The following is a 16,768-nucleotide window of genomic DNA, read 5'->3' on the forward strand; positions in this document are numbered from 1 at the left end:
GAGTAGAGACATAAACGCAATGATGAAGGGAACGAAAGAATACTAAGAATAGCCTCACATACTGAATAAAAATTACAGCCTTACAACGGCTTCACTAAGGCTATTCCTCGCGTATTACGACACGAGTATCAGAAAAAAGGTTTGAAAATCTGAACCTTACTAAAATGAGGAAATAAATGTAAAATTTGATTGGTGTGAAAAACCAAGGGAAATTTAACAAAATAAAACATTTTAAAATTTATGCTCGTGTCTCACAACCCGATAACTATCTGCCAACTAAAAGCTGAAAAGATTTGAGCTGGTTTTCTACTTGACCTTTGACACTGTTGTCACAATGAACTGAAAATTCAGCAAAAGACCAGCAAGTTTGCAAACTCACGAGGAAATAATTGAAGCCGAGTTTAATGTGGTATACTGACCAGAGACTCAACAAGGTGTCTGATGTAACCATGAACAGACATAAACTTGAGGACTTGTATAGAGGATGGATCCAAAGCGGAGATACTGTCCAGGCAAGAGAGAGCAAGCATCTACATAAACACATTCAAGGATATCTCAAACATAATTGTACTAAATGATTATTATGTGATTGGGTAAACAACTCCCAACTATTCATACTTGAACCACCTTCCTTTTCATGTGATACTTTCGAAACGAAAAGGTGAATTATATTTTGTTTCTGCTTCAGGACACAATGTCAAGGGTTACAAATATTTTCAGCATTTTAATTAGGTTTTACTGAAATTATACAATTATTTTATAGTTCGTCAGAAAACTGACCAGAGCACAACTAAGTAAAGGTGACTCATAGCTGACACGACCAATAATATGATTACATCTACAATTGACCAATCAGATGTTTTAGCTAACATCAAGTATGACAATCAAGTATTGGTACCATATCTCGGCTATGGTTAACGGATAATGGAACTGTTTTAACATATTTGACCTACTGAATGCTTGTACGGTAAGCAGTTGCTCCTACAGAGATGTTTACATGATACGAACAGTAAAATACATGTAAATTGCCCTATTCGTTCCAAGATCTTTCCAAACTCACCTTTTTGGCCATAGAAAAAAACCAGTTTTTACCTTTAAATTTTGCTGGCTGTCCATAACTGCAATATTATTAGTTTGCATCAAAAACTCGTTTTATGATTCAAGATTACGATAATTTTACAATAAGTTGAGTACATTTTCGAAGTCCATTCACAACAAATTGTCCATTTTTTTAGACGGCAAAATCTATTCTGGAAAGTAAAACTAATAACAAATATCTCATACACCTTCAATAAAGCAAAACAAAAATACATTTTACTATAAAAAGTGCAGGGTCTACCTGTTCGTCGGGCTCCGTACACAGGGGGTCAAAGTTCGAATAAACGATAACTGTTGACAATGATCCAACTCGTGACATTTAGATTGGTAGACCGATGCAGTAACACCTGCACTGATCAATCGCCTTTTAGTATTTATGAACGATTGAGCAGCTACCTATTTTCTGTTTCGTCGACACATCTCACGCTCTATCACGAGTAACTAGAATATTATGGAAGTTGTATATATAGTAGATATAACGCTAGTAGCACGTCATTTTTTCTCTCACGAGTGCGGCGAGACAGAATAGATTCAAATCGAATTTAAGAACTTGCCCCAACGTGACACTTTACGTTAGATGGAATTTTTTACATAGTACAAAGCATAAACTTTACATAAATTTCTTACGCTATGTGGAATTCACGTTATAGGAGCGGCTACTGTATATACAACTGATAAATAAAGTGTACTGCAGAAACAATGAGATATCTAGCTGTAACTACAGTTGAGTAATAAAAAGGTTTCACCAACCCGACTGACGTTGAGGCCATCACAAGCGTCCCTACAAATAACTGTAAGTAGGGCATCCCCAAACCCATAGATGGTACTCAGGCTTTCCTTAGCTAACTTCTCATTGGTCGATTCCTTACCCATAAGAGCACTTCCTACACCTCCTTCCAAAACTACAAACACAGGAGCAACAATGACAAGTAACTTCAATAGAGCCATCCACACAATGATCCTGTGATCATAGAACTATTTCTGATTATCATGTTATTACAGAGTTATTCCTGATGATCCTATGATCGTAGAGTTATTACTGAGGATTGTATGATCATAGTTATTTTTGATGATTATATGATCATAGATTTCTGGTGATCTTATGATCATAGAGTTATTTCTGATGATGTTATGATCATAGAGTTATTTCTGAAGATCGTAGAATTATTTCTGATGATCATAACACTGTTGGTGATGATACCGTGATCAAAGAGTTAGCTTGCAGTAAATAGCAAAAAGACTTTGCACTAAAAGAAGCAGTAATACAACACGTACTATAATTGTATCACCAACTCTTGATAGTCTTAAATGGTTAGGTGATTAAAATGGTCAGGTGATTCAAATACATATGGTACACCTAAACACTGGAATTAAGCTGCTTGCTCCCAGCTGTCTAATTGTAATTAATTTTTCCTTCAATTCTTAATTTTTCTTTAGTTCTTAATATTTCCTGAAATGCATACAGGTGTTAGTGAATTATTACATAGTCAAAGGACTGAAACACTAGAAGTGAAAGGCTTTGCATGGAAACCAATGTGAGATTCACATAGATTACAAATCATGATGAACTTATAATAGCTTAAAACTGCAATAGTCATCTAAACTTTCATGGTCAACGTTACAAACATGCTACTTACTCTACCAATCACAGACTGAACGTTCAATTTTCTGGACTTACTTGGGTCAATTGATTTTGGTATCTCTTGCTCGCATATCTGGAGATAGTACAATAGCGCACCATACAAATTAGCTCTCGCTCTCTGCAGTGATCCGCCTGTGTGAAACATAGTAGCATCAGCCATAAAAACATGCATGAGAGCACAAATCTAAAAACAAGATGCACTGCTAGGCTGCATAGCTTAATGCTCATAGAGAACCCAAGCCGATACTAATGAAGAACTCAAGCTAATATTAGTACAAAACTCAAGCTAATACTAGTGCAGAACTCAAGCTAATACTAGTGCAGAACTCGCGCTAATACTAGTGCAGAACTCAAGCTAATACTAGTGCAGAACTCGCGCTAATACTAGTAGAGAACTTAAGCTAATACTAGTACAGAACTCAAACTAGTAGCAGTAAAGAACCCAAGCTAATACTAGTAAAGAACTCAAGCCAATATTAGTAGAGTATAAAAGCGAGTCATCGACTTACTGCTGCTGACAATAAGATTTAAGACTCCCTTGAGAACGACTAGAATGCTGCTGCTCAACGCTGACTCTTCGAAGCTCTCCTTAAACATGGTTTGTCGCAAGTTGGACATGAGCGTGAGGATAACTCCACACGCTGGACTGATAAGGTCATCCAGCCCACCTTCCTGAAGGCACTGTGAGGGTACAAAGTACAGATGTGACGAGTAGCAACATCAACACAGACGATCTATTATTTAGGAACAACCCTTTTTCATGGATATTTAAGAGCTCATCAACTAGTACTTTACAAGTTTGTACGATTTCAAAAACTTGTAAAAACCTTTACAATAGCATCATATCCATCGAGCACACGTTCATCATCATTTCATGATTCAAAATAATCTGGAAAACTATAGTTGGTATCTTATAATTCTTAATCTGCATCACAATCATCCATGACCTACCAACAAATGAGTCATATCAATTTTTTTCGCGATATCATTCCATTATAAATTGTTATTATAATGAAGGATGTAGATAAAAATAATTGAAAACGGTTAAATATGGAAGTGAAGTTTCTGGTCTAACGCCCTGTGCAAGAATTAATTTGATTGGTTACACTGCTGCTTAGAAACAGCATTTGTAAACGGAGCATGTGAATGCTCCGTTTACAAATGCTCCGGGGTTCCATTAGGATTCAAAGTGTTAAATAAGTCACAAGGATACGATTGTCTTTGGTTAAAAAATAGAACTTTGTTAACAGCTTCGTGCTTGTTTAAAGGAGGCTTGTAATAAGTGAACACAAGGTGTAAAAAATCACTTACTCACTCGTTTATATGCTCCAATAAATGAACCACAAGGAAGTCGTGTGACTACGGTTAAAAAACAATTAGTTGAAAAAATTGCCAATTACGGCCAGCAATCCAATCAAATGAACTTGTTAGTTACTCGAGTAACAATTGTTGATCCACGCCTATTCGTGACTATTAGACAAATTATTAATTGTTTTGATAATTATTAACTCTGTTTAATTATTAGATTATTTTAATTATTATTATTTTGCTTACTCCAGAGTGTGTAGTTAAATTTATGAACTCATAAGACGCATTATGATTGGTTGTCTCAAGCATAAAATTGCAGAAATTGACCAATGATTAAATTTAGCAACTACTCGCTCAACATGATGAAATAGTAGGAAGTGAGGAGTATTTACTAATGGTACCTCCGATTTGAGAGATTTACCTATTATTTTTGCAAGCACTCGCTCAACTCTTTAGTTTAATATTTAGCGATTGAAAAAAATTATCATATATTGCTCACAATGTGGCAAGTAGTATTGAAAAGGACTTAGTGTAGTAATCACAGTAGATTTCGTTTATATCAGAAAAAGCAGTGCTACACGGCTTTGCCCGGGTATTAAAATCTGCTTATAAACAATGAGAGGTAACGAGAGTTGCCTGCCACTTGTTATTAGCCTGAAACATTGCCAATGAACAATTTGATTAAGCTTACTAATAAAAGTTACGACTTCTCATGACTTTGCGTCCTGACTGTAAACGTAGCATATTTTCTCCCATATAGCGACATATATCGCCTAGCGAACTGGAAGTTTGAGATGAAATCTTCTACGATACGAATTCTTTATTGCAAGATTTTAATAGCTATAGCTGGAACTACACACATATCCACGCATAAACTTTGAGAAATGTTTATAAATATGTGAGGGGAACAGGAATAGAACAAACCTTGTTGATGACAGCGTTAAGTAGATCAAGAATGACGGAACGACGGGACTCCAACATCGCTTGCTCAGGGCACCCACAGAGTATCATTTCAGCCACCTGTCGCCAAGAGTCAAATGCCTGCAGGCGTGCGTGTACGTCCTCTCTTACCGCATTCCAGGCAACCGCATAGCTTAATATCTCTCTAACTTCCTGCAAACAAAGACATTGGTGGTTGTATACATAAATTCTGCCATTCAGAAATAAATGGTGTCTGATCAGAGTACCATGCCTGCTGGTTCTAGCAAAAGAGGCTAAAGTTGACAATAAAACCCAGGACTATGCAGTTCTGTCAAGGACAGTGATTAACATACAGAAAAAAGGATAGATAGACGATAGTGGATGTACCATATGTATTACTGAAATGTGGGCTGGTAGGCAGATACTACGAAAAACCATTAAATTTGAAAAAAAGTTATTCCAGAAAAGAATCCTAGCGATGACAATTTGAATGGTAAAGAGTGGGTGTGATCCATTTTATGTTGAGTAGGATTACCAGTATTTTGCTATCGTAAATAAATCCCTGTATGTAATATCATGTAATTTCAATTTGCGATAGTTTTCAGAACTTTACTAGGATTCAAGTCATGGAAAATGTGACTGCCCTGCTGTATAAGTCGGGATGGATTTTTAAGTTTGAAATTTTATGTCAAATTTTCGACTTGTACATCTGAATTTACAGTAGATATGATTATCCCTCATATAACTATTGTACCACTTGTAAATATGACAGTGAACTTGGCCAATTTATAATTCACAAATGTTATACGATACTAAGACAGTTTCTAAGCATGCATGAGTAATCATCTTCAAGCATGTGTCAGTAATCAAACCTATACCATTCACTCAGACAATGTGTTGAATGATATCACCTAGACATTTCCTCTTTGCAACGTCACGCTCAATTTTCAGATTTTATTACTCATTTTATTATTACTCATTCTATTACTGTCTCCTGACCGAGTTCTAGCTTGAAACGAAAGTTGTCCTACTCTGTATGCGATAGATGATAACTCCAAATTATACAATGCATAAACAAAAACACTTGTCGTTTACTGACTTTCGCTAGCTGACAAAAACGAGTGAGATGCATTGTACATTGCATACACGAGAGACAAATGAGTGACATGAAAAGCTTTTGGTATCTAGAAATTTCTTTCATGAACCAAAGCAAAATATCTACCAAGAACCGATTTGTAATTTGAGGATTTCGTATGAAGAGTCTCTCATATGTAAAGTACCACTGTAGATAAACTCACTGTAAATCCCTGCCCATTCTATTTGGTTATCTTTCCCTAAACCATGATACCAAACAATTGCAGAACGTAGCTTTAGTTTAACTAGTAGAAGGAACTCACCATCATCAAGGCCTCTCTGTGCGCAGGTGGTCCTGTGTTGGCACCCTGCTGCGCTATATTGATTTCTTGTATTAGAAGCCTGTGAACTTGTGAAATATTTATGGCTACCAGTGAAGAGTCAGATAACTGTTCCTCACAAGATGTGAGAACCTACATGAAACAAAAAAATTGTGGTATCAACACGCACTATTTCTTACTGTTTAAAACAATTAGTTCAAGCACCGCCAAGTGCTGATTGAGAAGAAAATAAATTGAGCTGTTCTGTATGACCAGGAAAATATCCCTAACAAAAATGTTGAGCAGGACTTGAACCTATCGTTTCATGGAACACGAATTCATGAACTTGAAGCAAACTTGAAACTTGACTCGAATCCGAGACTTGAGCCCAAGTCCATAAAATTAAATTTGAAAGGTTTAAAATTAAGAGAAGAGCCTAAGATCAAACTTGACGTTTGCAAGCAAGCACTTGAAAAAACATAGTTTAAGGAAGCATACTTCCGAGATATACTGAGTAATTGTCAAATAAAATTCGCAACAAACAGAGTAGTCTTTTGTGAGCAGAGTTGAAAACCTCAAGCAGGTGTCTGAAGGTCCAGAACAATGCTTAGGTAAAACAATATGTTAACATCATGTTGTTAAGCAGCATCCTATGTAGACACTAAATTTCAGGTCATTTGAAATATCATTTCGCTTACAACTCACTGAAATGTACGTATTTGCCAACAGATAGAAAAACAACTATGATCTCGACCAGTCATTTGGTGAAAAGAAAAAATAATTGTTTGTTTACAAAATGCTCGTCCCAGTCCCTAAATGCTTCAACCAATCACAATCTATTTCCAATTAAAACGTTCTTGCCTGCAAGCACCTGCAAGCACCTATAGCAGCAAACCTCTTGGAAGCCTACAAGCTCATTGAATGAGTGAGATTATTAGCAACGACCAAAGAAAACGCATATGAAGGTAGTCCTTGATCTACCTGAACAACGATTCACCGTTATTCAATAGAATAATTGAGAAATTCAGCTTCGTTTTTGAGCAATATGTTAAGCTTAAAGGCCGTTAATTTATTGGTGTGCTGCTCTAAACAACAAGCCATTCCTTTTACACACTAAATGTATGGTAGAAAAGGCAGTTTTTCGAGCCAAAGATGCATGAGCGTTTCAGTCAGCTGCAAAATAATGGATGCTTCGAATGACCTAAAATTTGGTGATTCTACATAAAAGATTGCTTAACAACAGAGTGTTGACAGATTGTTTCACATGAACATGGTCAACAAAACCATTAGGAATATTTCCAAGATTAATACACTGAATACCTGCATGATGGAGCCAGTGTTAAAATGCTCTAAAGTTATCTCTCCAATACTAGTGTCATGGAATAGAATGTGATCCAAGAATTGGAGCAGCCTGCTCTTTCTTTGCGATGTACCTAAGCGATAATAGAGCTCACGCTATTGGTGAATGCGTACAAAGTTGACCAGTTAAACTAAGGTTTAGTGAGTGCATCACAAACTCCTGGCGACTCAACTCACATTAAACAGTAAACTTTCCTACAGCGTATATAATCTGGTCTGAAGATGTTTACGTTATAGAGATTTTACAATATGCGAACAGTAAAATACATATAAATTGCCTAATTTGTTTAAAGACGAACTTGTATAAAATTTTTGTAGATTTTATTAGAAAGAGGTGATCTGACTGCCAGGATGTTTCAAGATTAAAATCAACAAAACTTGATCACAGTTAAAATGGCCACATCAAGCGAAAGTGTGATCATGACATTTATAGTTGCGCGGACAGAATGGAGACGCAAAATGCTGCAACTTGAACGAAATAGCTGATATGAACTACAGCAAGGAAAACAGCTAATGACGTCATTTCGCACGCATTTCTTTTTTGAGCATTTTAATCGCGATTAGCTTTATCGATTTTAATCTAAAAACATCCTGACAGTCAGATCACCTCTAACATAAAAAACAATCACAAATGATACAAAAATACTTTCTGAGAAAAAAAAAATTGTATAAGTTCATTATTAAAGGTCTCCTCAAACTCAACCCTTCGGCTTTTAAAAATGAAAAAGACAAAACTCACCTTAATTTAATGACTACAGAAACTGTTGTACTATTGATTTATATCAACAGCTTTTACCATTCATGTTTGAACTTGCGTCAGACTTCATGTTTTACGATATATGGAATTTTTTACATAGTATGAAGCAAAAATTGCAGAAATTCTTTACACCGAGTGGAGTTTACATTATAGAAGCCTACTGTACTTTGTTGTATTCATTCCAAAGACAATGATAAATATTTCAAGTAATTCCTAAACAAATTAATCAATAATTATATACAACTATGCAAAAAGCTAAATATAAAAATTTAATTTATATTTATTTTTTTATTTAATATTTATATATTCAATTTTTATTTTTATATAAAAATATGGTAAATAACAGTGAAATCAGGTTTTATTACTACGTCGTATGTACAGATGATCGCCTGTTTCCAAGCATGATATCAGCCACAGAATACAAGAGCTGCTTATAAACTAGAGGTTTTGCACACAATGTAATCATATCATTGCAATAATACAATCCGTGAAACATCATGAAATTAGAAGGCAACTCCCTGCTGCACCACAATCCGTGAAACATTATGAAATGAGAAGGCAACTCCCTGCTGCACCATATGACATCACGCGCTAAGGTTTACCTTGTTGGTAGTTGAGCTGAGCAAGTGTGCTGATGTTAGGGACTGTAGTGCTGAGTGTACTGGACAGATCTACACCCACCCCTCCACCTGCAGCCAGATCACAACTAGTAATTTGAAACTTTAAATTTTAAACTTTTAATTAACTTGAAATGTAAAAACCTGACAAGAAAAATTGACAAAGGAAATTGAGAAAAAGAGTGATAAAGCCAAGAAAATGGTATTTTCTATTTTCTACAAATTTATAAGCCAGAATCTCCAAGCCTATGAAAAAGTTGAAAAAAAACACTGACAGCTGAATTGTTGAAAAGATAGAGAAAAACAATAGCAGACAAGAATTATGTGGACAATTTTCATAATGTAAATATTTATTATATTATTAGATCTGGAGAACGGAAAAGGACACGTTTGATTAGACAAACATGCTGCTTCACACTGATATATGTTGAGTAAGAGGGCAAGAAGAGGCCAAAGATACAGACCAATCGAGCGAGAGAAGACGGAGTTGCCGCTGTCAAGCAGACAACTAATCAGCCGCTGTGTGTGTGACCTCTGCTGATTGAGGGAGGTAACTCTCAACTCTATCGCTAGCGACTTCATAAACCACGTCTGCTGCTTAAGAATGTGCGAAGCCTCATCTTGCGCTTCTACAACAGCAGGAACCACATCATAATGCTGCCGACATTGTGTTCTCAGACTAAATTAAGAGACAAGAAGACACCCAAATAATGATAAGCAATAGCGACTTCGTTGTTTTTTGCTGCCTTTGATGTGATTGGCTCAATTAGCGATGGTTTAAACCGATGCCATCACCAAGGGAACACTGATGTCAAGAAACAATGCAGCTGCCAAACATTCCTGATATTTCGCCGTGCATCAATGACAGTCTGTGCAATGCGCACCACTTTGGCGATTGTTGGTTGGCTGTCGTGGATTGCTTAATCTGTATTTCCCTTCATGGTAGTTACTGCGGGACTAATATTTCAACATTTATGTGATTTTCTGGATAATGAGAATGCCATGCCATGGACTATTAACTGATGTAAACACAGATGGGTCTGTGATAGTGTAAACATTGTTATCACAGATGATCACCGATGTATTATAGGATTAATGCTGATATACTGCGATGCTGTGTGAACCAGCCTTTAGGCATCAGCTGTAACTGATCCAGAGCATGCAGTTTGTGTAGGCTTGAATGTACCAAGAACATGAATAAACAGAAAGAACCCTTAGAGAGCATCTGGAAGCAATACTCACCTGCATTGACAGCGAATGGCACCTTGCAGAGGGTCTTATAGAAGAAATCTTGAGCTGTTCTCAAGTACCTCATGACCGGCGCTGACGTGGCAGCATTTGAACACAGCATGTATATTAGTTGATAAGCAAGTTCAACAACAGGGGGCGGAGCTAGGTCAGAGTCCACCAATGATACAGCGGCGTGGAGGCATGTTCGGTAAGGCCCTGAACCACCTGGCACAACATAAATTAATTACACCAATCAGAAATGAAGTTGAACGGTCACGTCAACAGACAATGGCTCATGTCTTACTGTTCACCGACTAGCGAACAAACAGTATCACAATATTGCATTAGAGAAGGTTTCACCTTACCTTTGACCCACATTTTTTGAGGATGAGCTACCAAAACCGTCATTGTACAGCAAATGAATGAAATTTTCTATGATCTCATTTATTTTAGTAAAATAAATTTATGAGTATGAAAACATACGACACTCTGGAGCAATGATTCATAAAATTTATCAGAATATTGTACAGTATTGTGATAATGAAAATCCAAAGTAATCTGTATTAACGCTGTGAACCTGACGACCGGTATTCCACCATTCACATGGCTAACATACATGTATGTTTACAAATGCTGTTTTCAAGCAACAATGCCAACCAACAAAATTAATTCTTATATAAAGTTCGACAGGAATTTTTATTTCCATTTTTTACAGCTTTTGAATATCTTTACCAGCTTCCTTTGTTATTGTAACAATTTTCTTGGGACGTTATTGGGCAAAAGAAATGATACAACTCATTTGTGGGCATGTGATAGATGATTGTGATGCAGAATTATGTGATACTAACTATAATTTTGCTGATGATTTTGAGTTAGAAAACCATGATATACCTGTACTCGATGGATAAATTATGATAATGCAAACATTTCAGAATTTGTTAAAATCATATAGATTTTGAAGGTTATAACCCGAAAAAATATGAACATTTTGTTTTATTTGATGACATTGGCAGCGTGTTGTTGAATTTGCGCTCCAAGGTTTCACCAAATATCATCTGATTGTGAAAAGATTTAGATATATTTAACCCTTTTGCATGTTAGTTATTAAGAATATTTATTTAATTTAAATATTAATTAAGCAATATGAATTAATTTATCAGAAAATGAAATTTTTCAAGTTATGATTCTTGTTGGTTAATAAATTTATTTACATAAACATGCTTTTTTACTAAAAAATAAGATATTATTTAAAAATAAAAAATATGCTAGTGCCAATGTTAGTAATTATGAATGATGCTTTCGAAAGCATTCCTTCCAGAGTCCCACACTATAATCAGGACACCAGGTTGAGATTCTGGTTCAAAGGGTTAATAGAAATAGAGCTGATATTATCAAACTGCTGACGCTATCTGAACCAAGTTTACTCTATTAATAAATAGATAATAGAGTTACCCGGCGCCTGAAGGTCTGTCTGAGAAAGAGGCTTATTAACATTGAAGCCAAGAAGGAAATGGACAATGTTAGGAGACGGTTGGCTGAGAGTGTCCTGGAGAAGACGCAGAGTTGCGCTCGCTGTCTCACATCTACAATGATAGAGGACGCTTTAAGGCAGTGAAGAAAAATGCGTGAAGACTGGCTGGACATATGGACAGGCACACAAAAATAATAACTTTGCAGTGAACATCTATACAAGTTGAAACTTCATTTAGTCAAGCGGTTAACATAATACATAAACATGCTTAAGGAGAAAAAACTGCTCAGTTTAATGCCTTCCCACATTTCAAACGAGTAGAAAATTGTGCATCAAAGATGCAAAATGGTTACCAACAAGCTATGAGCTATTTAATAATATGCGCCTAAAGCAACTCAACAAGACCTCGCAACTCTGCTTGCATATCAATTTATTTCAACTGGTTGATGCATAGTTATAAAAATTGTATTTTGAAAAAATTGGATACAAGAAACATTGGAGAAGCAAAAGCACATCCTGAGCAGAGTTTGCTTGTCTTATTTACGAGCAAAAATGGAAGGATTGGATGATTTTTACATTCGGGATGCTTAAAAGTTGGTAGCGACCATCGAATCGTCTTTACTATAATAAAAACCACGATTGGAGGTTAAAAACGAATGAGTCGTACAGGATTTGAACTGATGACATTCTGACACCAGTGTTAATCGACTGCCGTCTGGCATTTTGGAATTATTGTAAGTACAGTTATTCTCTGTGCCTTATCGACATAACTGATGATCGACCATGGCAGACTTGACTTCCAGGGTACAAGTATATATAAGGTGAACTGGTTCTTAAAAAGACTATCAATGAACTATTTACTCCACAATTTTATTGAATAATATATTACAACATTTTATATTTCCAAATTAATTTATTACACACTATTAGTGTAATTTATTAATTAATAAATTGATGTTAATAAAAGGATGGCATGACGAAAATGGTCAGCATCTTGACAGCTCAGTTTTCACATAGAGCAAGAAAAATAATCTACTAAATATTGTTTATCTGTATCATAGAAAAGTAGTAATAATCAGAAACATGTAAATATCAGTGGTTGTTTTTGTGACACTGTAAAAAAATAAAACTGACAAAAACAAGTTCCTCTCATTTTTTCGGGAGTACGTAGGCAATCCTTGCTACATGAATTCAGGAATTGATTCAGAAAAAACAATTTCAAAAATGCCAACAAAAAATCCCACACGTAGGCATTCTTTTCGCGCGAGTGCAGCAAACAATTGAAAAAAATTATTTTTGAAAATGTTTCAACAAAAGCAGTGACTCTGGCAGTCACACCTCTAAATTTACATGACAATATTGAGACTATAAAACAATTAGTGTTAATACAACTCTTTAAAGGTTGACTTGCAACAAAATTCACATTACAGTTATTTGGTATCAAAAGATTTACCAAGTCTTACTCTGTTGTGTTGTAAGTGCGAAATATGTGGAAATGTGATTACAAGCTCTTAAAAGCTCAAAAACGAAAAGCTGCCGGAGGTTGGAATCTCTTTATTTCGATGACGTAGCCACGAAATTTGGTTATCGTCTTGTCACGTGATGTTCTCACATGAATTGAAAGGCCAATACAAAGCTCAATATAAAACTCATCGTAGTACTAGTTTATGACAAACACTTCGGGTTTTACCGAAGACCCCGTATCAAATATAGATGCTCGCTACTTTACAGTTATGTTTCGGCCTGGTCTAATCAGCAAGTCGTAATCTGATCATGTACCCAATACTTCGCAAACAATTTCTGCAGCACTCTTCGATTATCACAAGTGACCAACAATAATATGTACTCATTCAAGCCAAGGCTAAAAACTTAAACGAATTTTTACGGTAAGTTATAAGATATCACTGCTAAAAGTGACAGCATTACGATGACGATAAAATAGACGCGTAAGAACAATAGACATAGTTTTATTGAATGTGTGAAGTATATTTGTGAAGATATTTCGACGAATAAGGTTGCAAGAAAGTGTAAACAGAAACCATCTCACACAACTACATCACATTTGAGCCGTTTTGGAAAGGGAATCCAAACTACGGCGGTCTCGCGTGGCTGCGATTTTCTGTTCGTTTTTGAGCTTTTAATAGCTTGTAATCACCTTTCCACATATTTTGCACCTACAACACAACAGAGTAAGACATGGTGAATCTTTTCATATCAAATAACGGTAATGTGAATTTTGTTGCAAGTCAACTTTTAACCTAAATGCTAACCTTGTCTGGCTGTACCCGGTCTCATCAAACTGTGGACCATCATTTGCTTGTTCTATCCCCTCCACCAGTCCACAGACAATTTCTCGACTGACTTCAAGGTCTGCCAGATACAAACTCAGCAGCTCAGCCTGTATTGTCGGTTGTTTGCAGACGGAGCCCATGATACAGACAGCATGCAAGGCATGATTCGGTAGCAGGTTTACCAACGAGGTATACCTAATGGCAGATACAATAAACTCTCTTGAGTGAACACCATCAACCAAAACAAATGGTGCAGATATATCACTAGCAGGTGATAAAACTATGACCAATGACAACAGGTGAGATATAGATGGTTTAGAAAGAAAGGAATCTGTAGCAAGGTTGTGGCCATTACAAAAAAACATAACTTCGCATAAGTCAACATCATACTAGTGCGTCGTTGAAGCACACACACAGTTTTGAACAATGTGCATCTGAAGCATGCATGAATTGCTGGGTCTCAGATAATGCATCATGGAAATAAATGCACAGTAGGTGCATTCTTACTGCGGCAGGCAATTTGCAGTAAGAATGCATTTGCAGTAAATGTCTACTGCGCATTAGAAAGTTGTAATGCAAAGCAAAATTACTGCATTGCAATAACGCAGTGCAGTTCTAATGCGTCGCAACCCTGATCTGTAGATACTGCCGGCATGGTCCGAGCGGAAATCAGTTTTTTTATTAATCAAAACACTATAAAGAAAATCGTTAAAGGTTGCCTTGCAACAAAATTCACATTACAGTTATTTGGTATCCAAAGATTCACCATGTCTTACTCTGCTGTGTTATAGGTGCAAAATATGTAGAAATGTGATTACAAGCTCTTAAAAGCTCAAAAACGAAAAACCGTAGTAGATTGGAATCAGTTTATTTCTCTGACGGTGTCATTACATTTTGTTATTGTTTTGTCATGTGATGTTCTCACGTGAATTGAAAGGCTAATAAAAGGCTCAATATAAAACTTCTTGTAGCACTAGTTAATGACAAACACTTCAGGTTTTACCAAAAACCCCGTATCAAATATAGATGCTCGCTACTTTACAGTTTTGTTTCGGCTTGGTCTAATCGTCTAGTCGTAATCTGATCATGTGACCCATACTTTGCGAATAATTTCTGCAGCATTTTTCGATTATCACAGGTGACCTACAGGCTCGTCATATTTATCAGACAATGATATGTAGTCCTTCGAGCCAAGGTTGAAAAATTAAACGAATTCTTACGGTAGGTTATAAGATATCAGTGCTAAAAGTGACAGCATTATAATGACGATAAAATAGACACGTAAGAACAATAGACATGGTTTTATTGCATGCGTGAAGTATATTTGTGAAAATATTTCGACGAATGAAGTTGCATGAAAGTGTAAACAGAAACCATCTTGTACAACTACGTCCCATTTGAGCCGTTTTGGAAAGAGATTTTAATCTACGGCGGTCTCGTGATGGCTGCGATTAACTGTTCGTTTTTGAGCTTTTGAGAGCTTGTAATCACATTTCCACATATTTTGCAGCTACAACACAACAGAGTAAGACATGGTGAATCTTTTGATACCAAATAACTGTAATGTGAATTTTGTTGCAATTCAACCTTTAAAGAAAAAAAACGGATGAATACCTCAGCGGAAGATATAAGGGCGAGAAGGACTTGGAGAGCATGAAGGATTAAGAAAAGAACCAAATAAGGAGAAAAACCAAGAGAGAGCCTGGTGGGGAGACAGAAGGGAATAAATTACACATAAGATTATCAAGTACTATAAATAAAAGAGTAAATGCCAAAGGAATATACAAACATGGAGAAGAAAATGGTAGTTGTCAACACATTACCCAAAGAGCCTACAACTACTGATTGTAACTGAATAAGAATGGTGAAACTGATAAAAGGTTTTCACCTCGAAATGGTGATGAGGTGGTCAGCCTGCTTAGTCAGCGGGTTGATGCCGAGAAGTAACTTCTCCAATCGTGACACAATTGTCGAGTGACCTGACTGCCTAAGTAGGTCAAGGAAGATTTCCTGTTTATCGAGGGTCAAATTGAGGAGCTGAAGAGCGAGGAGTGTCGATTCTTCTATCGCCTTGCGGCCTGCCAACACCAAGCTTTGCGTGACAATTCGCACTAGCATTGCAAAAAGTTATGTTTACTGTAGAATGGAATTTAATTACGCTGAAAATTTTAATGTTTTTGTCACAATTTAGCTTCTTTTCATCCTAACGTATATTAATTTTAACATTTTCCCAAACCCTCATCTGCTGCTAATAATCGCCGAACAACTTTATTACAGCAATTACAAGTTTCCTCAGGTGTGTAGTTATTACAACTTCCTCTCTCCCTTTTTTTATTAGTGTTAGTTATCAGAGCTAACTCTTTCTCAAGTTATTGAAAGGGTGCCAGTAGTGAATCCAAACCTTTCCAGAGCCATGCTGCTTGTATAGTACTGTGAGTGTCAGTTCAACAATGTTGAACTAACTTTCAACATGCGGTACTCACTGCATTGATGTGCCCAACAAACAATAATGCTACTAATGCTTGTGCATTGACAACAAGTTCCTATCATTATAAATCATTATTAATGGGAAATTAATCATAATTAATTGCAAAATAATAACGTAATAAATTTTGACAGTCAAATTATTTTGTTGGTTTATATTTTAAAGATGCTACTGCGGTCGTTAAAAATGCTAAAA

At 36.1% G+C, this 16,768-nt stretch overlaps 1 protein-coding gene across 1 annotated transcript in view; it reads right to left on the reverse strand.

Moving 5' to 3' along the window:
* The window catches only part of LOC137408828 (nuclear pore complex protein Nup205-like), a 70,170-nt gene that overhangs the window by 14,078 nt on the left and 39,324 nt on the right, over positions 1-16,768 (reverse strand). The window contains exons 19-31 of the mRNA XM_068095408.1: positions 15,977-16,166; positions 14,068-14,283; positions 11,779-11,909; positions 10,339-10,551; positions 9,561-9,725; positions 9,082-9,168; positions 7,684-7,796; positions 6,367-6,516; positions 4,973-5,161; positions 3,250-3,421; positions 2,777-2,872; positions 1,849-2,000; positions 420-530 (exon numbers count right to left, since the gene is read on the reverse strand). Of these exons, the coding sequence (XP_067951509.1) occupies positions 420-530; positions 1,849-2,000; positions 2,777-2,872; positions 3,250-3,421; positions 4,973-5,161; positions 6,367-6,516; positions 7,684-7,796; positions 9,082-9,168; positions 9,561-9,725; positions 10,339-10,551; positions 11,779-11,909; positions 14,068-14,283; positions 15,977-16,166 (1,985 nt within the window). The remainder of the gene's footprint in view (positions 1-419; positions 531-1,848; positions 2,001-2,776; positions 2,873-3,249; positions 3,422-4,972; positions 5,162-6,366; positions 6,517-7,683; positions 7,797-9,081; positions 9,169-9,560; positions 9,726-10,338; positions 10,552-11,778; positions 11,910-14,067; positions 14,284-15,976; positions 16,167-16,768) is intronic.

The sequence above is a fragment of the Watersipora subatra genome, chromosome 11 (genome assembly GCF_963576615.1).
Source record: "Watersipora subatra chromosome 11, tzWatSuba1.1, whole genome shotgun sequence".
NCBI classification, from domain to species: Eukaryota; Metazoa; Bryozoa; class Gymnolaemata; order Cheilostomatida; family Watersiporidae; genus Watersipora; species Watersipora subatra.